This window comes from Saccopteryx bilineata, chromosome 1 (assembly GCF_036850765.1).
Source record: "Saccopteryx bilineata isolate mSacBil1 chromosome 1, mSacBil1_pri_phased_curated, whole genome shotgun sequence".
NCBI lineage: Eukaryota > Metazoa > Chordata > Mammalia > Chiroptera > Emballonuridae > Saccopteryx > Saccopteryx bilineata.
In genome coordinates, this window is record NC_089490.1 from 6,383,028 (window position 1) to 6,408,598 (window position 25,571).

Genomic DNA, 25,571 nt, shown 5'->3' on the forward strand with positions numbered 1-25,571 from the left:
TTGTCATATCCGGCCTCCATCCATTACGTTGAGGTGTGTCCCCTCTATAGGTGGTGCAGTTTCTTGATGTGCTGAAACCTGGGAGAGACTAAGGTTCAGGGAGTAACAACAAGAGCTCAGTTCTTGTACACATTCACGTAAGAGATTTATCAGAGACCTCAGAGAGGGTGTCCAATAAACAGTTGGATTCCTGAAGCTGAGGCAGAAGTTGAGGGCAATAAGATACATAAGAGACTCTTCGTCAGCTGTGGATGAGACATAGGTGACAGGTCTAGAGAAAGAAGAGTGTCAAATAATGGGCCCCCAAATACTTGAACATCTAGACCTCAGGAGGAGACACTAGGAAGAGAGGAGAAAGGGAGCAGCAGCCACTGAGATGGAAAGGAATCCTGGAGAAAGTGTCGCCGAAGAAAACGAAAGGGAGTGACCATCTGTATGAGACGGTGCTGCGAGAGTGAACAGGGTAAGGATGGAGAACTGCCCTCATCTGCTGACCCTTTGCAAGAGCGGATTCAGGCCACGGTGGAGACAAAACGTGATCATAGTGGTTTAAGGAGAGAATGGGAACTGACAGGGCTGAGAGGCACCTGCTCCCACACCTATTAAGAGGTAGTGTTAGAAGTTAGAAGTGAGCCCAAACCTTGATTGTGGTGGTGGTTTAATGGATGTGTGTGTGTGTGTGTGTCAGAACTTACCAAAGTGTACATTTTGCAGGATCCCTGCCAACTTGTATGTGCATTTAATTATATATCACATCTCAGTGAAGCTTTTACAAAAAAAGGTGGGGGCCCTGGCCGGTTGGCTCAGTGGTAGAGCGTCGGCCTGGTGTGCAGAGGTCCCGGGTTCGATTCCCGGCCAGGGCACACAGGAGAAGCGCCCATCTGCTTCTCCACCCCTCCCTCTCTCCTTCCTCTCTGTCTCTCTCTTCCCCTCCCGCAGCGAGGCTCCATTGGAGCAAAGATGGCCCAGGCGCTGGGGATGGCTCCTTGGCCTCTGCCCCAGGCGCTGGAGTGGCTCTGGTCGCGACAGAGCGACGCCCCCAAGGGGCAGAGCATCGTCCCCTGGTGGGCAGAGCGTCGCCCCCTGGTGGGCGTGCCAGGTGGATCCCGGTCGGGCGCATGCGGGAGTCTGTCTGACTGTCCCCGTTTCCAGCTTCAGAAAAGTACAAAAAAAAAAAAAAAAGTGAGGGACTTAACCCCATCGCACCATGATTTTTTTTTAAGACTATTTTTAGAGAGAGGGAAGAGACAGAGTAAGGGGATGGGAAGGGGTAAGAAGCATCAAGTCTTCGTAGTCGCTTCCCATATGCGCTCTACCCGGGCAAGCTTGGGGTTATCGAACCCACGACCTGGGCATTCCAGGTAGAATAGCTCTACCCACTGCGCCACCACGGGTCAGGCCACGCGGCGGGCTCTGTTAGGGTAGAGCACCCTCCTCCTTTACAACACAGAACTTCGGGGTTTTGTGACATCTCAACACTAGACGGACCAGTCCGACGCACAGCGCCTTTATGTCCCTAACCAGACCTTAAGGGGCTGGTCGGAAGGCAGCATCCACTTAGAAAAGGAAATGAACAAAGAAGAAAGTTTTAATAAAAATAAATTAATAAAAGAAGAAACCAACACCCGCCAAAGAATAACCAAAAAAAACAAAACAAAAAGATGCCTCCCGTCCTCCGTTCTAGTCGGAAATAAGTGACGGGGCGTCAGAGAGCGACCGAGTCAGAGGGTCATAAACGCTCTGTCCCGCCCCGTCGCCGCAGGCCACGCCCACCGGCTGCAGACACGCCCCCGGGGTGACGGCAAGGCGTGCACGTGCGCCGCCGGGGGCGGGGCTGGCCGCGCCGGCGTGGGGATGCCGCGGGGTGCGGAGCTCCACGCTACCGGAAGCGGAAACAGCAGCCGGCGCCTAGTGGAGCTGTAACTGCCGCCGCGATGCCGAAGGGTCCCAAGCAGCAGCAGCCGGAGCCCGAGTGGATCGGGGACGGCGACAGCACGAGCCCCGCAGGTGAGGCCTGTGGGCAGGGAGGGAACGAGAGCGGGAAGAGCAGAGAGAAGAGCGCGCCTGAGGGAGGGTCACGGGGCGCGAGGCCGACCGGGCCGCGCGCGCTCACTGCGCATGCGTGCAGCGGGGCGGAGACGTGTGTGCCCCGGCAGCAGTGGGCTTGGGGCGGGGGTGTCGCGCACGTGCAGACGTGGACGGGGCAGGAGACGAGGAGGAGCATATGGGACCGAGCGAGCGAGTTGGGCGGAAGTGAGAAAACCCTCTTTTCTTCTCTTTGGACACCTGCCGCACGCACCACGCTCTGTTCTGCATCCCACGGAACGGCGTGCTAACCTGTGCCTGGACTCCCCGCCCCGGCGCCGCGCGCAGATACAGACACACGCCCCTCGGGAGCCCAGGATCCCTCCTCCTCCTCCGGAGGGGCTGGCCCCTTCGTGGGCTCTGTTATAAAGACACCCCTAACTCCACTGGTGCATGATTGAAAGAGTTAGATGTTGGAATGGGGGTGAAGGTTTCCGTGAAAAAGGTGAATGTTTGTTGAACAACCTGTTTTTAACTGAGCGCTGTCTATTCTGTGCTTTGAGGAGGGGAGGGAAACGTAAGACGCTAAGGCTGGAGGACGCTTCAAGGAGGAGATAAAATGGACACAAATAGTTGTAGTAGGGACACAGTGACTCATCTTACAAGCATTTATTGGATGCCTGCTCTGTATCTGTCATGTGCAGAGGACCTGGGGATGTGGTGATAAAAGATGAGCCTTGCTTTGAAGGGGCACCCAGTCCAGTGGAGAGCATTAATCAGCCGGCGGTTGACGGTGTTTTATGAGTGTGCTTGAGAAAGCTATGGGGCTTTGGAGAGAGAGGAGGCCTCTACCCCGACGGGTAGGGTAGGAGTGTCCGCACAGCCTCCCAAGGAGTAGGCGGTCGCTAAGTTCGTTTTTGGAGGGCCAGTAGAGTTAGAGTTAGCGAGGGGACCAGCATTCCGCACAGAGGAAGCAGTGTGTGTGAAGCCGGTTCCCACCACTGGCTGGACGAGCGTTGACGGGCGTGGAGAGACGAAAGGTTTCATACCCTGTTCTGAGGAGTTTCATCCTGATGACAGTAAGAAACAGGAGCTGTCGAAGGGCATGAGGAGAGAACGGTCAGACCACCCTGACAGCACTGTGCAGTGGGGAGTGGCTTGAATTGGCGAAGACTGGAGGCAGGAGACTGCGTATGAATGAGGTTCTGGCAGTGATTGCGGTGAGAAGTAGTAAGAGCGTAAGCCAAGGCGGCGGTGACCAGAACAGGCGGCGGTGACCAGAACTGGGAACTGACTTGGGTGGCTCAGTGCCGAGTATGAACTGAAAGCAACATGGGCTGTAGGGTAGGGAGTGGGAAGAGTTGAGGTCAGCTTTTGAACGCTGAGTGAGTTAGGCTTTCTGCGAGATTTCCAAGAGGAGATGGTCGGGAGAGAGCCTGTCCAGTGGTTGCGGAGAGGGACCCAGACTAAACGGGAAAACCGGCGAGGGTGTTGAGGTGATGGATGTGGATGCAGATTGAAGCGAAAAAGTGCAGAAGACGGGAACCCAGAAGACAACCAGGGAAGTAAGGTACAGAAGGCGGCTGAGGTGAGACGGAGAGGCGGGCAGCCAGGGGAAGGCTGAGACGAGACGGAGAGGCAGGCAGCCAGGGACCTCGGAGACAAACCCAGGCGGCCAGGGACATCGGAGACAAACCCGGAGCAGCAGGAGAGAAGAAACAGCAGGAGAGAGGTCAGAGGGTGAGGAGGCAGGGAGAAGGGAGTGTTGCAGAGAAGTCAGGCGACCCAGGACTAAAAAGATACATCTTGGGCTGAACAACTAAGGGGCCGGTAGCAACATTGTCAAAAGCAGTCTTCATTCGGAAGTGCTACCCAAAGCAGATGGCGGTATGTTTGAGAAGAAGTGGGAGGTGGGGAAGCGGAGCTAGTGTGGACTTGCCTTTCAGACTCTGCGAAGACGGGCTAGGAAGCAGTGACTGAGGGAGGAGAGCGCAAGATTAAGGAAAGTGTTTTATTTGACTGAGGCTCCGAGCAGTGTAGGTGATGTGTGAGGGGAGGAGCTCGCAGAGGAGGAGAGATGGAGGATAAAACTTGTCTCTGGCAGCACTTAGCCTCACTCTGCCCCTTGGTGATTGATTCCAGTGTCTCACAATAGGACCTGAGCAAGGATTCTCCCCTCCCTACAGTCAGGAGGGTCAGCGTGACATTTACAGTACAAAAGAGATTTAAAGGAAGGAGGGCTGGGATGGTTGCATTAGTCCCTGGGGAGAAAGTAGTGTCTGGAGTTTGTCACTCCTGGGTGTGGTCAAGGAGAGCTGGGCGTGTCATTCCTTCCTGTGAACGCCAGTGGCTCCTCCTCAGTGTCTTCAGGATGAGACTCCTTGGAAGAGCATATAAAGCCTGTCGTCGTTTCTTCTGCAGGGCTTTTCATCTCCGTCACTAGACACGTGGTATTGAGATCACACTGTGCAGTGTGTTCCGGATGGGACGGAAGCCCTGCCGGGACTAAACCAGGGCGCCGGGGAGCCACTGGCCAGAGCGCAGGTGTGGGAGGAAGCAGAGGTGTGGCCGGAGGGGGACGGAAGCCAGGACTAAACCAGGGCGCCGGGAAGCCACTGGCCAGAGCGCAGGTGTGGGAGGAAGCAGAGGTGTGGCCGGAGGGGGAGTCAGGGCCCTTGTGGTCTGAAGCCCTGCAGTGCAGGGGTTGCCCTCCTTAGTCACCGTAGGTGTGCAGTAAAACTTTCCTAAATAAATGATTACTGGCCTGACCTGTGGTGGCGCAGTGGATAAAGCGTCAACCTGGAAACGCTGAGGTTGCCGGTTCGAAACCCTGGACTTGCCTGGCCAAGGCACATGTGAGAGTTGATGCTTCCTGCTCCTCTCCCCCCCCTTCTCTCTCTCTCTCCCCCCTCTCTATAATGAGTAAATAAAATCTTTTAAAAAATAAAAAATAAAAAAATAAATGATTACTGTGGATTACATGCAATTCTGGTCTGAGAAGTACTTCATCTAGTAGATAGGAGAAATCCGTTGTTTTTGATTGTCATTTTGGGTTTTCTTTCTTCCTTTCTTTTTCTTAAGCTGAATGACTCCAGGAGTGCTTGGGGCAGGGCAGGGTGGTTTGGAGGGAGTGTGGTGGCGAGAGGCCCGAGGTGGAGAGCAGTCACGGGGCTGCAGGTTCCCGTCCAGTCTGACGCTGGGAGGTCACGGGGAGTTAGACCCGAGGTGGACAGCAGTCACGGGGCTGCAGGTGGCCGTCCAGTCTGACGCTGGGAGGTCACGGGGAGTTAGACCCGAGGTGGAGAGCAGTCACGGGGCTGCAGGTTCCCGTCCAGTCTGACGCTGGGAGGTCACGGGGAGTTAGACCCGAGGTGGACAGCAGTCACGGGGCTGCAGGTGGCCGTCCAGTCTGACGCTGGGAGGTCACGGGGAGTTAGACCCGAGGTGGACAGCAGTCACGGGGCTGCAGGTGGCCGTCCAGTCTGACGCTGGGAGGTCACAGAGGAGTTAGACCCGAGGTGGACAGCAGTCAGGGGGCTGCAGGTGGCCGTCCAGTCTGAGGCTGGGAGGTCACGGGGAGTTAGACCCGAGGCGGAGAGCAGTCACGGGGCTGCAGGTTCCCGTCCAGTCTGACGCTGGGAGGTCACGGGGAGTTAGACCCGAGGTGGAGAGCAGTCACGGGGCTGCAGGTGGCCGTCCAGTCTGACGCTGGGAGGTCACGGGGAGTTAGACCCGAGGCGGAGAGCAGTCACGGGGCTGCAGGTTCCCGTCCAGTCTGACGCTGGGAGGTCACGGGGAGTTAGACCCGAGGTGGAGAGCAGTCACGGGGCTGCAGGTTCCCGTGCAGTCTGACGCTGGGAGGTCACGGGGAGTTAGACCCGAGGTGGACAGCAGTCACGGGGCTGCAGGTGGCCGTCCAGTCTGACGCTGGGAGGTCACGGGGAGTTAGACCCGAGGTGGACAGCAGTCACGGGGCTGCAGGTGGCCGTCCAGTCTGACGCTGGGAGGTCACAGAGGAGTTAGACCCGAGGTGGACAGCAGTCAGGGGGCTGCAGGTGGCCGTCCAGTCTGAGGCTGGGAGGTCACGGGGAGTTAGACCCGAGGCGGAGAGCAGTCACGGGGCTGCAGGTTCCCGTCCAGTCTGACACTGGGAGGTCACGGGGAGTTAGACCCGAGGTGGACAGCAGTCAGGGGGCTGCAGGGGGCCGTCCAGTCTGAGGCTGGGAGGTCACGGGGAGTTAGACCCAAGATGGACAGCAGTCAGGGGGCTGCAGGTGGCCGTCCAGTCTGAGGCTGGGAGGTCACGGGGAGTTAGACCCGAGGTGGAGAGCAGTCACGGGGCTGCAGGTGGCCGTCCAGTCTGAGGCTGGGAGGTCACGGGGAGTTAGACCCGAGGTGGACAGCAGTCACGGGGCTGCAGGTGGCCGTCCAGTCTGACGCTGGGAGGTCACAGGGGGTTAGACCCGAGGTGGACAGCAGTCACGGGGCTGCAGGTGGCCGTCCAGTCTGACGCTGAGAGGTCACGGGGAGTTAGACCCGAGGTGGAGAGCAGTCACGGGGCTGCAGGTTCCCGTCCAGTCTGACGCTGGGAGGTCACAGGGGGTTAGACCCGAGGTGGACAGCAGTCACGGGGCTGCAGGTGGCCGTCCAGTCGGACGCTGGGAGGTCACAGGGGGTTAGACCCAAGGTGGACAGCAGTCACGGGGCTGCAGGTTCCTGTCCAGTCTGACACTGGGAGGTCACGGGGAGTTAGACCCGAGGTGGAGAGCAGTCACGGGGCTGCAGGTTCCCGTCCAGTCTGATGCTGGGAGGTCACAGGGGTTAGACTCTTCTACTTCCAGGGAAACAGGTGGACAGAAGGGAGCCGCTGGGGCCTGTCCAATCGGTCAGCTTTATTTACTTCCCATTTTGCTTGCTGGGAACACAGGCTGAATAGCAGCACAGGTGGCCAAGAGGAGAGACTGTCCATTACAGCGCAGTGTGAGCTGAGCTAGAGAGCTAGACCGTGTGTGAGCAGCGCGGACGGGGCCCGGACCCAGGGTCCTGTCCACACGGCCTGGCCCACGCATTTCACAAACCACAACTTAGTGTCCTCGTCCTGCCTCGGTGGCAGGGTGGGAGAGGGACCCTCTTGCCCATTACGTCCTGAGTTAACAGGCGGGAGCGGTGGCTCCGCTGGTTGTGTCAGCTGCATCCACAGGCGGCGTCTCTGTTACCCTCTCCCTTCACCCTGAGGATTCTGCTTCCTCCCTGCCGCCACCCTCCATGAGGCCACCCTGTCTTCTGTGGGGCAGTGCAGATGTGCAGGGCATGACAGTTGAACTGGAAAAATAGTTAAACCCTGAATGGATGGCTCAGTTGGTTAAGAGCCTTGCCCTGAAGCACAGAGGTTGCTGGTTCAATCCTGGGTCAGGGCACAGACAGGAAGAGATTGATGTTCCCGTCTCTGTCCCCGTTTCCCTCCCTCCCTCCCTTCCTCCTCTCCCTCTTTCGCTAAAATCAGTAAGTAGATTTAAGAAAAAGAAAAGCCGGTGAGTAGGCAGAGGCGTTGTTGGCTTTGCAGGGCGGTCAGGCCGCTTTGAAATGTGCAGCTGAGCATCCGTGTGCTTCACCTTCCAGACAGAGTGGTGAAGAAGGGGAAGAAGGACAAGAAGAACAAAAAGACGGTGAGGAAACGAGGGTTGAGGGAGAGAGTTGCTCGTGAGTGTTTCCCGTGGAGGGAGTGGGGTCTGCGGGGAGAGGCGGCCAGGAGAGGGCGGGCGGGCGGAGGGTCGGCGGCCTGCGCGCGCAGAGGGGCCCGTGCGGTGTCTGAGCCGCGCTGACCTGGACTGTCCACAGTTCTTTGAAGAGCTGGCGGTGGAAGACAAGCAGGCTGAGGAAGAAGAGAAGGTGCTCAGGGAGAAGGAGCAGCAGCAGCAGGTACTGGGCCCAGCAGCCCTGGGGGGCAGTCGAGGGGGCAGCCGTCTGGGGGCCTGGGTCTGGGCCTGGGCCGGAGCTCTCTCTCTCCGCTCTCTCTCTCCGCTCTCAGCAGCAGAAAAGGAAGCGAGACGTCAGGAAAGGCCGGCGGAAGAAGGATGTGGAGGACGACGGCGAGGAGAAGGAGCTCATGGAGCGTCTCAAGCAGCTCTCGGTGCCCGCCAGCGACGAGGAGGAAGAGGGTGACTGCCGCGGGGGGCCAGGACCCCGAGCCGTGAAGGGTGCAGGGCCCCTTCCTCGTCCCGGAGCTGTTTGGATGGAGGAGCTGACTCCACCCTTCTCCTTCCTGCCTCATCTTCTTTCTCTGTCATTCCAGTGCCGGCCCCGCCGCCCCGAGGAGGGAAGAAGCCCAAGGTGAGCGTCTGTGTGGTGAGCGGGGCCCTCGGGGCCACCGGGACCATCCCCTGACGCCTCCGGCCCTTTTCTCTCCAGGGTGGTAATGCTTTTGCAGCCCTGATCCAGGATCAGAGTGAGGAAGAGGAGGAGGAAGAAAAACACACTCCCAAGCCTGCCAAGCCAGAGAAGAATCGGATCAACAAGGTGAAAAGGGTGGCCCTGCTGGGCACCCCCACGTGGCCCCTTCCGCCTGTGCTCTGGGAAGTCCCTGCTTCGTTCTCCCGCGCTTGATCTAGCTCTTCTAGGTCTGTGTTGCTTAAACTGCCAAAACTAGCCTTTTTTTTTTTTTTTCCCCCGAGAGGAAGGAAGATAGACTCTGGCATATACCCCGACTGGGATGTACCCAACAACCCCTGTCTGGGCCAATGTTCAGATTAACCAAACTATTTTTAGCACTTGAAGATAACATTCAACCAGTGGAGCTGTCCTCAGCGCCCAGGACCGACGCTCAAACCAGTTGAGCCACTGGCTGCTGGAGGGGAAGAGAGAGAGAAGTGGGGGAAGGGAAGAGAAGCAGATGGTCACCTCTCCCGTGTGCCCTGACGGAATTGAACCCAGGACATCCATATACTGGACTGACGCACTTCCACTGAGTAAACAGGCCAGGGCAAAACCAGCTTTTTAAAATATTCTTTTCATCGCTTGGAAATCTAGTGATGCTATTGCTTTCAAATTGAGAAACTGAAACAAAGGCCTCTGGGCTCTGCTCTCCCACTGGGGACACTACCCACCGTGCCTCTCAGGTCGCCCTGACCTCTGGGCTCTGCTCTCCCACTGGGGACACTACCGGCCGTGCCTCTCAGGTCGCCCTGACCTCTGGGCTCTGCTCTCCCACTGGGGACACTACCCACTGTGCCTCTCAGGTCGCCCTGACCTCTGGGCTCTGCTCTCCCACTGGGGACACTACCCACTGTGCCTCTCAGGTTGCCCTGACCTCTGGGCTCTGCTCTCCCACTGGGGACACTACCCACTGTGCCTCTCAGGTCGCCCTGACCTCTGGGCTCTGCTCTCCCACTGGGGACACTACCCACCGTGCCTCTCAGGTCGCCCTGACCTCTGGGCTCTGCTCTCCCACTGGGGACACTACCCACTGTGCCTCTCAGGTTGCCCTGACCTCTGGGCTCTGCTCTCCCACTGGGGACACTACCCACTGTGCCTCTCAGGTCGCCCTGACCTCTGGGCTCTGCTCTCCCACTGGGGACACTACCCACTGTGCCTCTCAGGTCGCCCTGACCTCTGGGCTCTGCTCTCCCACTGGGGACACTACCGGCCGTGCCTCTCAGGTCGCCCTGACCTCTGGGCTCTGCTCTCCCACTGGGGACACTACCCACTGTGCCTCTCAGGTCGCCCTGACCGCCTCTGGGCTCTGCTCTCCCACTGGGGACACTACCCACTGTGCCTCTCAGGTCGCCCTGACCTCTGGGCTCTGCTCTCCCACTGGGGACACTACCCACTGTGCCTCTCAGGTCGCCCTGACCTCTGGGCTCTGCTCTCCCACTGGGGACACTACCCACTGTGCCTCTCAGGTCGCCCTGACCTCTGGGCTCTGCTCTCCCACTGGGGACACTACCCACTGTGCCTCTCAGGTCGCCCTGACCGCCTCTGGGCTCTGCTCTCCCACTGGGGACACTACCCACCGTGCCTCTCAGGTCGCCCTGACCTCTGGGCTCTGCTCTCCCACTGGGGACACTACCCACCGTGCCTCTCAGGTCGCCCTGACCTCTGGGCTCTGCTCTCCCACTGGGGACACTACCCACTGTGCCTCTCAGGTCGCCCTGACCTCTGGGCTCTGCTCTCCCACTGGGGACACTACCCACTGTGCCTCTCAGGTCGCCCTGACCTCTGGGCTCTGCTCTCCCACTGGGGACACTACCCACCGTGCCTCTCAGGTCGCCCTGACCGCCTCTGGGCTCTGCTCTCCCACTGGGGACACTACCCACCGTGCCTCTCAGGTCGCCCTGACCTCTGGGCTCTGCTCTCCCACTGGGGACACTACCCACTGTGCCTCTCAGGTCGCCCTGACCTCTGGGCTCTGCTCTCCCACTGGGGACACTACCCACTGTGCCTCTCAGGTCGCCCTGACCGCCTCTGGGCTCTGCTCTCCCACTGGGGACACTACCCACCGTGCCTCTCAGGTCGCCCTGACCGCCTCTGGGCACGCCACTGCCCGTGTCTGTGCTGAAACCTTTGTTCTTCCTGCTGTGTCCTCGGTCTTCCTGAGACCGCCTTCCCCAGGCCCCCGCCCGGCACCTCCAGCACTGGCACCACCCACCCCCGCGTCCCCCTCGCCTGATTCACAGGCCTGAGCTTTGCAGATACTCTCATTTTCTCTCCTTTTTTTTTTTTTTTTTTGTATTTTTCTGAAGCTGGAAACGGGGAGAGACAGTCAGACAGACTCCCGCATGCGCCCGACCGGGATCCACCCGGCACGCCCACCAGGGGGCGATGCTCTGCCCCTCCCGGGGCATTGCTCTGTTGCAACCAGAGCCACTCCAGCGCCTGAGACAGAGGCCACAGAGCCATCTCCAGCGCCCGGGCCATCTTTTGCTCCAATGGAGCCTCGGCTGCGGGAGAGGAAGAGAGAGACAGAGAGGAAGGAGAGGGGGAGGGGTGGAGAAGCAGATGGGTGCTTCTCCTGTGTGCCCTGGCTGGGAATCGAACCCGGGACCTTAGCACACCAGGCCGACGCTCTACCACTGAGCCAACCGGCCAGGGCTAAAAAAATATTTTTTTAATTGATTGATTTTAGAGAAGGAGAAAAGAGGAGAGAAACATTTATTATTTCTCTTAACTATGTATTCGTGGTGGTTGTTTTAATTTAAAGATTGACTTTTAGAGAGGAAAGGGGAGAGAGAGAAAGAGAAATGGTAACGTCAATCTGTTTCTATATGTGCCCTGATTGGGGTTTGAACCTGCAACCTTTGCATACCCGGCCGATGTTCTAACCGACCAAGCTATCTGCCCAGGGCCATTGGTTGATTCTTGTACAGGATCGAACCCACAACCTTGGCATATTGGGACAGTGGTCTGACCAACTAAGCAACCTGGCCAGAGTTTTAGTGTCCTCCATCCCTAGTCTCTGGTTAGAGGCGAGGGCTTCTTTGGGCCTCGGTTTCTCCCAAGCACCACTCGGTACAGGTAACTCCTGGTGCCAGACTCCCTAGGACTGCTTGTTAAGCAACCAGGCGGCAAGTTAATTTGTGTGTGTGTCTCCACGTCCTCTCCAGGCTGTGTCCGAGGAGCAGCCGGCACTCAAGGGCAAGAAGGGGGCGGAAGAGAAGGCGAAGGGCAAGGCCAAGGTGCGGGGCGTGGCGGGAGGTGCCGGGCCTCAGGGACCTGCGCCTTTCCTCAACCTGCTCTTTCCTGTTAGCCTCAGAATAGGTCTGCCCCGGACCAGGAAGACGAAGAGGGTGAAGGAGAAGAAACAGCAAGAGAGAAAGAGCCGCCCAGGCCAGGGAAGGAGAAGGCCAAGAAGACAGAGCAGGTGAATATTGTGGTGCGAGGGTGGGGTGTGTCTGTGCCCAGCAGGAGTGTACTGTGTGTGTGGGGTGTGTCTGTGCCCAGCAGGAGTGTACTGTGTGTGTGGGGGTGTGTCTGTGCCCAGCAGGAGTGTACTGTGTGTGTGGGATGTGTCTGTGCCCAGCAGGAGTGTACTGTGTGTGGGGGTGTGTCTGTGCCCAGCAGGAGTGTACTGTGTGTGTGGGGGTGTGTCTGTGCCCAGCAGGAGTGTACTGTGTGTGGGGGTGTGTCTGTGTCCAGTAGGAGTGTACTGTGTGTGGGGTGTGTCTGAGCCCAGCAGGAGTGTACTGTGTGTGGGGGGTGTGTCTGTGCCCAGCAGGAGTGTACTGTGTGTGGGGTGTGTCTGTGCCCAGCAGGAGTGTACTGTGTGTGGGGGGTGTGTCTGTGCCCAGCAGGAGTGTACTGTGTGTGTGGGGGTGTGTCTGTGCCCAGCAGGAGTGTACTGTGTGTGTGGGATGTGTCTGTGCCCAGCAGGAGTGTACTGTGTGTGTGGGGTGTGTCTGTGCCCAGCAGGAGTGTACTGTGTGTGTGGGGTGTGTCTGTGCCCAGCAGGAGTGTACTGTGTGTGGGGGTGTCTGTGCCCAGCAGGAGTGTACTGTGTGTGTGGGGGTGTGTCTGTGCCCAGCAGGAGTGTACTGTGTGTGGGGGTGTCTGTGCCCAGCAGGAGTGTACTGTGTGTGGGGTGTGTCTGTGCCCAGCAGGAGTGTACTGTGTGTGTGGGGGTGTCTGTGCCCAGCAGGAGTGTACTGTGTGTGGGGGTGTCTGTGCCCAGCAGGAGTGTACTGTGTGTGGGGGTGTGTGTCTGTGCCCAGCAGGAGTGTACTGTGTGTGTGGGGTGTGTCTGTGCCCAGCAGGAGTGTACTGTGTGTGGGGGTGTCTGTGCCCAGCAGGAGTGTACTGTGTGTGGGGGTGTGTGTCTGTGCCCAGCAGGAGTGTACTGTGTGTGGGGGTGTCTGTGCCCAGCAGGAGTGTACTGTGTGTGGGGGGGGTGTCTGTGCCCAGCAGGAGTGTACTGTGTGTGTGGGTTGTGTTTGTGCCCAGCAGGAGTGTACTGTGTGTGTGGGGTGTGTCTGAGCCCAGCAGGAGTGTACTGTGTGTGTGGGGTGTGTCTGAGCCCAGCAGGAGTGTACTGTGTGTGTGGGGTGTGTCTGTGCCCAGCAGGAGTGTACTGTGTGTGTGGGTTGTGTTTGTGCCCAGCAGGAGTGTACTGTGTGTGTGGGGTGTGTCTGAGCCCAGCAGGAGTGTACTGTGTGTGTGGGGTGTGTCTGTGCCCAGCAGGAGTGTACTGTGTGTGTGGGGGGGTGTCTGTGCCCAGCAGGAGTGTACTGTGTGTGGAGTGTGTCTGTGCCCAGCAGGAGTGTACTGTGTGTGTGTGGGGGGGGTGTCTGTGCCCAGCAGGAGTGTACTGTGTGTGGGGGTGTGTGTCTGTGCCCAGCAGGAGTGTACTGTGTGTGTGGGGTGTGTCTGTGCCCAGCAGGAGTGTACTGTGTGTGGGGGTGTCTGTGCCCAGCAGGAGTGTACTGTGTGTGGGGGTGTGCGTCTGTGCCCAGCAGGAGTGTACTGTGTGTGGGGGTGTCTGTGCCCAGCAGGAGTGTACTGTGTGTGGGGGGGGTGTCTGAGCCCAGCAGGAGTGTACTGTGTGTGTGGGTTGTGTTTGTGCCCAGCAGGAGTGTACTGTGTGTGTGGGGTGTGTCTGAGCCCAGCAGGAGTGTACTGTGTGTGTGGGGTGTGTCTGTGCCCAGCAGGAGTGTACTGTGTGTGTGGGGGGGTGTCTGTGCCCAGCAGGAGTGTACTGTGTGTGGAGTGTGTCTGTGCCCAGCAGGAGTGTACTGTGTGTGTGTGGGGGGGGTGTCTGTGCCCAGCAGGAGTGTACTGTGTGTGTGGGGAGTGTCTGTGCCCAGCAGGAGTGTACTGTGTGTGTGGGGTGTGTCTGTGCCCAGCAGGAGTGTACTGTGTGTGTGGGTTGTGTTTGTGCCCAGCAGGAGTGTACTGTGTGTGTGGGGTGTGTCTGAGCCAAGCAGGAGTGTACTGTGTGTGTGGGGTGTGTCTGTGCCCAGCAGGAGTGTACTGTGTGTGTGGGGGGTGTCTGTGCCCAGCAGGAGTGTACTGTGTGTGGAGTGTGTCTGTGCCCAGCAGGAGTGTACTGTGTGTGGGGGTGTCTGTGCCCAGCAGGAGTGTACTGTGTGTGTGGGGGTGTGTCTGTGCCCAGCAGGAGTGTACTGTGTGTGGGGGTGTCTGTGCCCAGCAGGAGTGTACTGTGTGTGGGGTGTGTCTGTGCCCAGCAGGAGTGTACTGTGTGTGTGGGGGTGTCTGTGCCCAGCAGGAGTGTACTGTGTGTGGGGGTGTCTGTGCCCAGCAGGAGTGTACTGTGTGTGGGGGTGTGTGTCTGTGCCCAGCAGGAGTGTACTGTGTGTGTGGGGTGTGTCTGTGCCCAGCAGGAGTGTACTGTGTGTGGGGGTGTCTGTGCCCAGCAGGAGTGTACTGTGTGTGGGGGTGTGTGTCTGTGCCCAGCAGGAGTGTACTGTGTGTGGGGGTGTCTGTGCCCAGCAGGAGTGTACTGTGTGTGGGGGGGGTGTCTGTGCCCAGCAGGAGTGTACTGTGTGTGTGGGTTGTGTTTGTGCCCAGCAGGAGTGTACTGTGTGTGTGGGGTGTGTCTGAGCCCAGCAGGAGTGTACTGTGTGTGTGGGGTGTGTCTGAGCCCAGCAGGAGTGTACTGTGTGTGTGGGGTGTGTCTGTGCCCAGCAGGAGTGTACTGTGTGTGTGGGTTGTGTTTGTGCCCAGCAGGAGTGTACTGTGTGTGTGGGGTGTGTCTGAGCCCAGCAGGAGTGTACTGTGTGTGTGGGGTGTGTCTGTGCCCAGCAGGAGTGTACTGTGTGTGTGGGGGGGTGTCTGTGCCCAGCAGGAGTGTACTGTGTGTGGAGTGTGTCTGTGCCCAGCAGGAGTGTACTGTGTGTGTGTGGGGGGGTGTCTGTGCCCAGCAGGAGTGTACTGTGTGTGGGGGGTGTGTGTCTGTGCCCAGCAGGAGTGTACTGTGTGTGTGGGGTGTGTCTGTGCCCAGCAGGAGTGTACTGTGTGTGGGGGTGTCTGTGCCCAGCAGGAGTGTACTGTGTGTGGGGGTGTGTGTCTGTGCCCAGCAGGAGTGTACTGTGTGTGGGTTGTGTTTGTGCCCAGCAGGAGTGTACTGTGTGTGTGGGGTGTGTCTGAGCCCAGCAGGAGTGTACTGTGTGTGTGGGGTGTGTCTGTGCCCAGCAGGAGTGTACTGTGTGTGTGGGGGGGTGTCTGTGCCCAGCAGGAGTGTACTGTGTGTGGAGTGTGTCTGTGCCCAGCAGGAGTGTACTGTGTGTGTGTGGGGGGGGTGTCTGTGCCCAGCAGGAGTGTACTGTGTGTGTGGGGAGTGTCTGTGCCCAGCAGGAGTGTACTGTGTGTGTGGGGTGTGTCTGTGCCCAGCAGGAGTGTACTGTGTGTGTGGGTTGTGTTTGTGCCCAGCAGGAGTGTACTGTGTGTGTGGGGTGTGTCTGAGCCAAGCAGGAGTGTACTGTGTGTGTGGGGTGTGTCTGTGCCCAGCAGGAGTGTACTGTGTGTGGGGGGGGTGTCTGTGCCCAGCAGGAGTGTACTGTGTGTGGAGTGTGTCTGTGCCCAGCAGGAGTGTACTGTGTGTGTGGGGGGGGTGTCTGTGCCCAGCAGGAGTGTACTGTGTGTGTGGGGAGTGTCTGTGCCCAGCAGGAGTGTACTGTGTGTGTGGGGTGTGTCTGTGCCCAGCAGGAGTGTACTGTGTGTGGGGTGTGTCTGTGCCCAGCAGGAGTGTACTGTGTGTGTGGAGTGTGTCTGTGCCCAGCAGGAGTGTACTGTGTGTGTGGGGTGTGTCTGTGCCCAGCAGGAGTGTACTGTGTGTGTGGGGTGTGTCTGAGCCCAGCAGGAGTGTACTGTGTGTGTGGGGTGTGTCTGTGCCCAGCAGGAGTGTACTGTGTGTGTGGGGGGGGGTGTCTGTGCCCAGCAGGAGTGTACTGTGTGTGGAGTGTGTCTGTGCCCAGCAGGAGTGTACTGTGTGTGTGGGGTGTGTCTGTGCCCAGCAGGAGTGTACTGTGTGTGTGGGGGGGTGTCTGTGCCCAGCAGGAGTGTACTGTGTGTGTGGGGTGTGTCTGTGCCCAGCAGGAGTGTACTGTGTGTGTGGGGTGTGTCTGTGCCCAGCAGGAGTGCACTGTGTCTGGGGGTGATTCTTTGCCCAGCAAGAGTTGGCACACCTGTAATGGAATTGGCACATAGTATTTTTGGCTTTGCAAGCCATATACATTGATACCTTCACCTTCTTCCTTTTTTTTTTTTTTTTCTTTGAAGATGGTAAGATTTCTTCTTAGCTCAGGGCCATGTAGAAAGACACCTTGGTTGAGATGTGGCCCGTTGGCCTCAGCTTGCAACCTCTGATCCAGAGAGGACGTGTCCTGGCCATAGGCTCAGCCGGTCCGGCTGTATGGCCCGGATACAAATATTGATTGACTTACGACCTGTGCAATTGACTTGTGACCATTCGGCTTTACGACCACAATCGCTAGCCACACTGCTCCGTGTGTGGCAGCACTACCATCTCCGCGTGCACCATTTCCACTGTTATCCCAGACTCAGTACAGCAATTTGTGTTTTGTGTCTTGGATATTTTTTCATCAAACCCCTCCCAAGATGTCTACCAAGAGGAAATCGTCATGCAAATATTAAACCAGTTGTACTGGTAATGCAGTGTTTTACGTAAACTTGAAAAATGTAAAAATAAGAAACAAAATGGTGTAGAGATGATACAAATGGCATAAAATGAACAAAGAAAATGATATATAATAATAATGAAAGAAAATTATGATAAAATATGACTTAAAGATTTTTATAACATCATTTCACAGTACTGTACATATAGCCTACTCAACTTACGACCAAATCGTGTTAGGACTGGTCTGTCGGAACCAACGTGGTTAAGTCGAGCACTAGGTGTACATATCTCCAGCCCCTGGGTCCTGGTTCCTGTCAGCATGGTCTCAGGGCGCCTGGGCCCCTGCACAGCCCGAGCTTCCTCCTGCTGGGCGGGGCGGGGCTGTGTTGCTCAGTGGGTGTCAGTGCGGCAGCTCAGGTGACACTGATGCAGGAGGAAGAGAGCAGTGGCATCTGCTGTCCCCTCACCGCTCTGCGCTGGTGGTGCTGAGGACAGGCGCACACACTGTCTCGTGCCTGCCCCTGCCCTGTGCCACTGCGGTGGGGGAAGTGGACACAGGGCGGCGAGGGGACCAGGCAGGCGTGAGGAGGACGGGGTCGTCCACGACAGCTCGGGACTGGAGGTGCAGAAAGAGGGAGCTGATAGAACCGGGGGTGGATGACGTGAAGTCTGAGCTAGAAGGGGGCGTTCACCATCTCCACATGCCCACAGGGCTCAGAGGAAGAAGGAGAGGAAGATGGAGAAGGGGAGTCTAAGGCTGATGACCCCTATGCTCACCTTAGCAAAAAAGAGAAGAAAAAGCTGAAGAAACAGGTAAGACCCTGGGTTCTTAGTGGTCAGAGGCAGGCGACTTTGGTATTTTTAAGCTTCAACGAGGGGCCCTGTGGGTTGGGGGACAAGAGCTGTAGGTGCTGCTTGAAGCAGAACAGTCAGGAAGGAGGGGTGAGCCTTGTCGTTGGGTCTGAGGACACGGGCTGTGTCGCCGCGGCGGGAAGCCCGCGGACAGTGGCTTTCCCTCCTCCCCAGATGGAGTATGAGCGCCAGGTGGCCTCGTTGAAAGCAGCCAGTGCCGCCGAGAATGACTTCTCCGTGTCACAAGCAGAGGTGTCCTCCCGCCAAGCCATGTTAGAAAATGCGTCTGACATCAAGGTGAGGGGGCTTGTGCTGCAGCCCCCGCTGGGCCGCCTCCTCCGCGGGGCCCTTGCCGCTGGGCCGCTGCAGGGAGGCTTCCCTCACCCTGTGTTCCGCTGGCCTGACCTGAACGATGGTGGAAGGAACGGTTTGGGAGGGCCTGTTGGAGGTGGAGCCCAGGGAAGGGGACCAGCGAGGTGGGAGGGGAAGGGGGCTGTGCTGGAGGTCTCCTTTGGCCAGGAGGTTCCCCGCAGGACGAGGGCTGCACTCCTCTCTGCGAGGGGCAGAGGGGGCGTCCTCACGGTGCCCTTCCCTCCCTGCGGCGCCAGCTGGAGAAGTTCAGCATCTCGGCTCACGGCAAGGAGCTGTTTGTCAACGCGGACCTGTACATTGTGGCCGGCCGCCGCTACGGGCTGGTGGGGCCCAATGGGTGAGGCGGCCGGGCTGGTGGGGCTGGGGAGCAAGGCGGAGGGCAGGGGCTTTCCAGCAGCGCCCGGGCCTGACCGATCTCGCTCCCAGCAAGGGCAAGACCACGCTCCTCAAGCACATTGCCAACCGGGCCCTGAGCATCCCTCCCAACATCGACGTGCTGCTGTGTGAGCAGGGTGAGGCCGGGAGGGGCCTCGGCTCCTGGGGGGGGCAGGGTGCCGAGGGGGGTGGGGCTCCTGGGCTCTGGGAGAAAGTGCCGGGCGGCTCCTCCGCGGCAAACACAAAGCGCCGGGGCCGAGCCCGCGGTGGGGAGGGCAGCGCGCATGCACACGGCCCGGGCCTCGCCAGCCTGACCGCCCTCCCACCCGCAGAGGTGGTGGCGGACGAGACACCCGCTGTGCAGGCTGTGCTCCGAGCGGACACCAAGCGGCTGAAGCTGCTGGAGGAGGAGCGGCTGCTGCAGGGGCAGCTGGAGCGGGGCGACGACAGCGCCGCAGAGCGGCTGGAGAAGGTGGGGCTGCGGGTGGGCGGCTTCCTGCGACCTTGGACACGGGACACGTTAACTGCTCCCGCATGCGACCTCGGACACGGGACACGTTAACCCCTCCCCCCTGCCCCCGCCTGCGACCTCGGACACGGGACACGTTAACCCCTCCCCCCTGCCCCCGCCTGCGACCTCGGACACGGGACACGTTAACCCCTCCCCCCTGCCCCCACCTGCGACCCCGGACACGGGACACGTTAACCCCTCCCCCCTGCCCCCCGCCTGCGACCTCGGACACGGGACACGTTAACCCCTCCCCCCTGCCCCCGCCTGCGACCTCGGACCTGTGACCCCTCTTCCTCGGCCCGCTCCCCCAGGTATATGAGGAGCTGCGGGCCACTGGAGCAGCGGCTGCAGAGGCCAAAGCTCGGCGCATCCTGGCCGGGCTGGGCTTCGACCCTGAGATGCAGAACCGGCCCACACAGAAGTTCTCGGGGGGCTGGCGCATGCGTGTCTCCCTGGCCAGGTGGGCTACCCCACCCTCCCATCAGCCCCAAACCATCAGGGTCGATTTTTCCCTACTGTCTGTTGTCCGCTGCCAGGCCTCTGTCCCCCCCTGCTTGGCGGGTGCTCCCACCTGTGTCTCCTGCACAGGGACCTCTAGGGAGAGACGGACGGGTATTCCTGTGCCAGGCTGCACCTCTCGAGGGTGTCTGCAGTTCTCCCAGCAAGGCTCCCTGACCACACTGCTGCCCACCCTTCTAGGGCACTGTTCCTGGAGCCCACACTGCTGATGCTGGATGAGCCCACCAACCACCTGGACCTCAACGCTGTCATCTGGCTCAATAAGTGAGTCCTCCTGGGTTATAGTTTTTTTTTAGGGTGATAGGAGGGGAAATAGGCAGATTTCCACATGCACCCTGACTGGCATCCACTTGGAAACCCTGTCTCTTGGGCCGATGCTCGAGTACCAAGCTCTTTTTAGGACCTAAGGCAGATGAGCTCCAACAGCCATCCTCGGTGCCTGGGGCCACGCTGGAACCAGTTGAGCCACTGGCTGCGGGAGGTGAAGAGGGAGAGAAGGGGGAGAGGGAGGGGAAGAGAAGCAGGTGGTCACTTCTTCTGTGTGCCCTGACGGGAGTGAACCTGGGACGTCCACACTCTGGGCTGACACTACCCACTGGGCCACAGTCTTGGTCAGTGGTTCTCGCTGGCCCTTGTTTCCTCCAGCCCTTCTCCACTCTGCCCCTGCTGCTCCCAGCCCAGCAGCCCGCTCCCCTGCCCCACCTTCTGTCTCTGCTGCCCTGACTTAACCCTTTCTCGGCCGTTGTGACCTTCCACACTCTTCTCTGACACCCAGCTACCTCCAGGGCTGGCGGAAGACTCTGCTCATCGTTTCCCACGACCAGGGCTTCCTGGACGACGTCTGCACGGACATCGTCCACCTTGATGCCCAGCGGCTCCATTACTATAGGGGCAACTATAGTAAGCAGGGCTGCTCCCGGCGAGGCGAGGCGACGAGCCCTGGGAGGGGCCTAGGGGCCGCCCTGGGGGACGTCCTGATGAGCTAGACCTCAGAATCTAGACACGGGTGCCTGTCCTGAGGGTCTGCCCGCTTGCCTGCCTGCCCCCTCTCCTGCCCAGTGACCTTCAAGAAGATGTACCAGCAGAAGCAGAAGGAGCTGCTGAAGCAGTACGAGAAGCAGGAGAAGAAGCTGAAGGAGCTGAAGGCGGGCGGCAAGTCCACCAAACAGGCGGTCAGTGGGGGGCTCCCTGGGGTGGGCCTTCCCTGGAGAACGGAGAGGCGGGCTGGGTCCCCTGGCTGCGTGGCAGGGCCGCTGTGATGTGCGGGTCTCTCCCTCCTGTCTCCGCAGGAGAAGCAAACAAAGGAAGCCCTGACTCGGAAGCAGCAGAAGTGCCGACGGAAAAACCAGGACGAAGAGGCGCAGGAGGCTCCAGAGCTGCTGAAGCGCCCCAAGGAGTACACTGTGCGCTTCACCTTCCCCAACCCCCCGCCGCTCAGCCCGCCTGTGCTGGGCCTGCACGGTGAGCTGGCAGACGGCAGGGGGCGCTCATCACCTCCCCCCCCACCACTACCACCACCGCGCCTCATGCCCCGCCCCCGCTTTTCTCATCACCACCACCACTCCGAGTGCAGGGCGGGGCCTCCAGGTGGCCGAACTGCTTTCTCTCCTGCTCTCAGGTGTGACATTCGGCTACGAGGGGCAGAAGCCACTCTTCAAGAATCTGGATTTTGGCATCGACATGGACTCAAGAAGTGATTTGGGGTTGGGTGTGCCAGGGAGGGGGAGCAGGAGCCCAGGGACTGTGTCCGGGACCTCTGACCCCCAGTCCTCTCCTTGCAGTCTGCATCGTGGGCCCCAACGGCGTGGGCAAGAGCACCTTGCTCCTGCTGCTGACGGGCAAGCTGACACCGGTGAGTCCGGGAGCGGGGCAGGGCGGGGCTGGCTGGCAGGCAGCCTGGGGAGTGTGACGAACACTGTGCGCCAGCGGTTCGAGTCAGAACCCCTTCTGCAGCGGGGAGAGGCACACAGAGCTCTTTGCAGGAGCTCCTTCCCCACGCGGCCCTGCAGAGAACAGCTTCCATCAGTCCCAGAGGGAGGCCAGCAGACCAGCAGACCGGGGGCTGCAGCTGGGCCCCCGAGCGGGCTTTGGTTATGCAAGAAGCACATTGCTTATAGAACAATTCGAGCTGCATAAGCCAAGAAGTCTAGAGATAGCCAGTCTTCACTGTGGTGGATAGCTTTTCCCTTTTTCTTTGCAAATACCCTTTTCTCGTTGGAACAAAGAGGGGCTATCACAATTATTGTGTAGCCAGCTCTTTCCAGATATGTGCATCAGGCGTTTTTCTGTGCCAGTAATCATGTGGATCTCTCAGGAGTTGACGTCAGTCCTAGATTATTTCTGATTTTCACGAAAGTGTAACATTATAGCAAGTATTCTTACTGTACGTTTCTAAAGTTAGCTTTTCCTCAGTCCTTGGCCGTAGGACTTGGACAGTGTGCCCCCCCCCCATTGCTTCAGACAGGTGTGGCCATCTGTCCCGCCTCAGGGAAAGTGTCGGGAGGGCCTTTCCTCCCACCGCAGAGTAGGGCTTAGGAAGGTGCCCTTAGCTCCTTCCCCAGCCTGCCTCTGCCCCCTCTGCCGTGGGGCCCGGAAACGGGCTGTCGGTGAGTCTGGCTGGGGAACGCTGTTCTTCAGACGTGGTCAGCCCCTCCTGGTTCCGAGTCTGTGTTTTCATCTCCTTCCTCCTCCCTCTGGCTCCTGCCCCCTCTGACCTCCTGATGTGCCTTTGTACCAACATCCATGTGGTCTTGGTCGCGCACTGTTGGTCCCGTCGGGACAGTTGGGAGTGGACTTGCGGCACATTTTCCTCCCCCATGTCTGACCCCTGGCTCTTCCCTCGCAGACTCGAGGGGAGATGAGGAAGAACCACCGACTGGTGAGTGCCTTCGGGAATTGGGGAAGGAGTCCGAGAGGACGTAGGACTCTGACTGACCGCCTCCCTCTCCTCTGGGGCAGAAAATCGGCTTCTTCAACCAGCAGTACGCAGAGCAGCTGCGCATGGAGGAGACACCGACAGAGTACCTGCAGCGGGGCTTCAACCTGCCTTACCAAGACGCCCGCAAGTGCCTGGGCCGCTTCGGCCTGGAGAGCCACGCCCACACCATCCAGATCTGCAAGCTCTCTGGTACTGGTGGGGGCGGGCCGTGTCCTGGGGGTCCTGTCCTTCCTGCCTGGCGGAGGGGGCGGGGCCTCAGCACGCTGCACGCACCACGCCGGTGGACGTGCTCCGGCTAATCTGCAGAGAGGGCGGGCGGTCCGGCCTGTGACAGACCTCCCTTTCCACGGCTGCAGGTGGGCAGAAGGCCCGGGTCGTGTTTGCGGAGCTGGCTTGTCGCGAGCCGGACGTCCTCATCCTAGTGAGTGAGCTGGTCTGCGGGGGGGGGGGGGGGGGGGGGGGGGTGCGGCAGAGGGGGGTGGGTCCTGATGCTCAGCCACGGGCCTCCTCCACAGGACGAGCCCACCAACAATTTGGACATCGAGTCCATTGACGCCCTGGGGGAGGCCATCAACGAGTACAAGGGCGGTGAGTCTGCTGCTGGAGGCTTCCCTCCTTCCCCGGGGACCGGGCTCCCTCCTGCGTGCTGACGCCCTACTTGCCCCTCCCCCAGCTGTGATCGTGGTCAGCCACGACGCCCGCCTCATCACGGAGACCAGCTGCCAGCTGTGGGTGGTGGAGGAGCAGGGCGTGAGCCAGATCGACGGGGACTTCGAGGACTACAAGCGGGAGGTGCTGGAGGCCCTGGGCGAGGTCATGGTCAACCGGCCCCGAGAGTGACCCTCCCTTCCCGGAGGACCAGGTCGGGACCCTAGCCGTGCCTGCTGTTTCTCCATCTCAGCCGGAATCCTGCCTCTGGTCTGCAGCTGCCCCGGGAGGCGGGCAGTCCTCATCGACCAGGGTGCCCCTCGGCTGTCGGCTTCTTAGTAGCTGAGCTGGTGTGCTTCTGACAGCCTCCTTGTCAGCAGAGGTGGCCTTCGTTAGCGTGGGTTCCATCTATACAGACGTGACTTGGCCGGCCGGCCTGAGTCTGCCCTCACCCCGCACCCTGCCTCTGGTCCCCCAGAGTGCTCCGGGGCCACTGGCCCGAACCTCTGGGCTTCAAGGGTGCTGCTCTTCTCTGGTGGACCTCAGGCTGACCTCGTGATGGGAACAGCTGTGGCGGCTGGCGGGGTGGCGGTGAGGCCTGTGCGGTGAGCAGGTTTGGTTCCTGCCGACTGGTCTGCCAGAGACTTGGGGCAGGAAAGGCGTGCTGCTGACTGTGTATCTCCCTATGGGCGGGGAATAAAGGAGTGTCCGCCGCCCTGTCTGTGGAGGTTCACGGGGTGGGGGGGGGTGGGGGGATGGACGAAGGTTCCTGATCTTGAGTCGCTGCCTTCAGCGTCACGGCAGCATTGGTGCTGTCTCCTGCCCGACACGGGGACGTGCAACGTGTGATGTGCGGGCCTGCTGCACTCAGATACTGCTCGCTGCTGGGGGCGCTGCCTTCCCTTCCCCTGACTAGGAGGGGGACGGCACAGGCAGGGCCCCCTGCCCCCGTCAAGGTCTGCCCGGTGCACGGACGTGGAGCGCTCTGGCCTGCGAGAAGGGGACGAGTCTCCATGAGCACTGGGGGGGGGGGGGGGGGGCTTGGAAATCAGGCACGAGCCCACGTGATGTGATTGAGTGCCGGTCCTGCGTCGCTGCGTGCTCCTGGAAGGGACAGCGTATCCAGACCTGGGTTCTTGGGCAGGGTCACTGCGGGTGGACCTGGAGGAAGAAGGGTTTCAATAAGGAGGCATTTCTGGAACCCCGGGGAAGAGCAGCTCTAAGGCTTGGGAGGAAGAAGACCAAAGGAAGTTCATGAGAATGTGGCTGGAAGGGCCACGTTCACTGTCAGAGACCGGAAAGTAAAGTACAGGTGGCGGTTGCTGATTTTAGGCAATGAGGGGTGAGGCGGACTGGGAACTTCAGAGCGTGGACTTGATTACTTCCGTGGGGATGAGAACGCTGAGCTAGAGAGGGGTGGCCAGGACAGACGGGAAGATCCCGTGTGGGCACCGGAGAGAAGAGGGTGATGGGTGCATTTGGCTCCAGGGGGACCATGAATGAAGAGCTGTCTGGTTAAGAGAGTTTGCAGCCCTGGCGGGTAGAGTGTTGACTGGGCGTGCGGAAGGCCCGGGTTTGATTCGCAGTCAGGGCACACAGAAGCAACACCAGCTTCCCTACTCCCTCCACCCCAATTTCTTTCCTCCCCCTGCTGTTCTCTCTCCCTCTCCCGCAGCCAAGGATCAATTGGAGCGAGTTGGCCCCAGGCACTGAGGATGGCTCCATGGCCTCTGCCTCAAGTGCTGAGAAAAGCTTGGTTGCTGAGCAACAGAGCAAGTCCCAGATTGGCACAGCATCACCTCCTGGTGGGCTTGCTGGGTGGGTCCTGGTGGGGCACATGCAGGAGTCTGTCTCTGCCTCTCAATAAGAGGAAAAAAACAAAGACACTTTGGAAATCTAATTTTGGGAAGTTATTTTTCTGGCAAGTGAATATGTAATGCCTGACCTCAAGTGACAGGTTTGCACTGGAGGTGAAGGCACGCAGAGAGGTGCAGCAGTGCGGACGGGCAGCTCCCCAAGTTAGAGACAAAGCAACCCCCTCAACATAATTTAAGGGGGGAAATCAGGGTTTTGTGTCAAGCACTTGAATAAGATGTTCTCACAATTTCGTGACATATCAGAACAGGGATGGCCAGGCTTCAAGTATGAATGGTGTGACCTTGGGTGAGTTATTTAGCAGCTGCTACTTGTGTTTTTTTCCAAGAGACGCGAAGGGAGATGAGAAGCATCAACTTGTAGCTGTGCAGGCCTGACCTGTGGTGGCGCAGTGGGTAAAGCGTCGACCTGGAACGCTGAGGTCGCCTGTTCGATACCCTGGGCTTGCCTGGTCAAGGCACATATGGGAGTTGATGCTTCCTGCTCCTCCCCTTTCTCTCTCTCTCTCTCTCTCTCTCTCTCTCCTCTCTGAAAGTTGTATAAATAAAATCTTTAAAAAAATAAAATAAAGAAATTGCTGTGTCACCTTAGTTGTCCATTGATTGCTATTCACACATGCCTTGATGTGGCGGGGGCAATTCCAGCCAAGCCAGTGGCTTCATGCTAGCAACCTTTGGGCTCAAGCCAGCAACCTTGGGGTTTCAAACCCAGTGTCCCAGGTTGATGTTCTATCCACTGCATCACCACAGGTCAAGTTGCATTTTTTTTTTACAGAGAGGGATAGGGACAGACAGGAATGGAGAGAGATGAAAAGCATCAATTCTTCATTGTGACACCTTAGTTGTTCATTGATTGCTTTCTCATATGTG

General features: G+C 59.1%; 1 protein-coding gene across 2 annotated transcripts; it reads left to right on the forward strand.

The window, feature by feature from the left end:
* The first annotated feature begins 1,844 nt into the window (after positions 1–1,844).
* On the forward strand, positions 1,845–23,540 carry ABCF1 (ATP binding cassette subfamily F member 1). Of its 2 annotated transcripts, none has more exons than XM_066252289.1 (25): positions 1,845–2,007; positions 7,645–7,691; positions 7,864–7,944; positions 8,051–8,183; positions 8,318–8,355; positions 8,434–8,541; positions 11,625–11,696; positions 11,768–11,881; positions 17,324–17,425; positions 17,639–17,761; positions 18,073–18,173; positions 18,263–18,348; positions 18,544–18,683; positions 19,034–19,182; positions 19,422–19,505; positions 20,017–20,141; positions 20,301–20,413; positions 20,531–20,702; positions 20,860–20,934; positions 21,023–21,093; positions 22,087–22,119; positions 22,200–22,368; positions 22,536–22,600; positions 22,695–22,767; positions 22,853–23,540. In XM_066252289.1, exons 1-25 carry the CDS (start codon positions 1,935–1,937, stop codon positions 23,017–23,019), a joined length of 2,514 nt encoding a protein of 837 aa, XP_066108386.1. In that variant the 5' UTR covers positions 1,845–1,934; the 3' UTR covers positions 23,020–23,540. The 2 variants fall into 2 exon arrangements, with proteins under 2 accessions (XP_066108386.1, XP_066108469.1); XM_066252372.1 differs by having other exon boundaries at positions 8,054–8,183.
* The last annotated feature ends 2,031 nt before the right edge of the window (positions 23,541–25,571 follow it).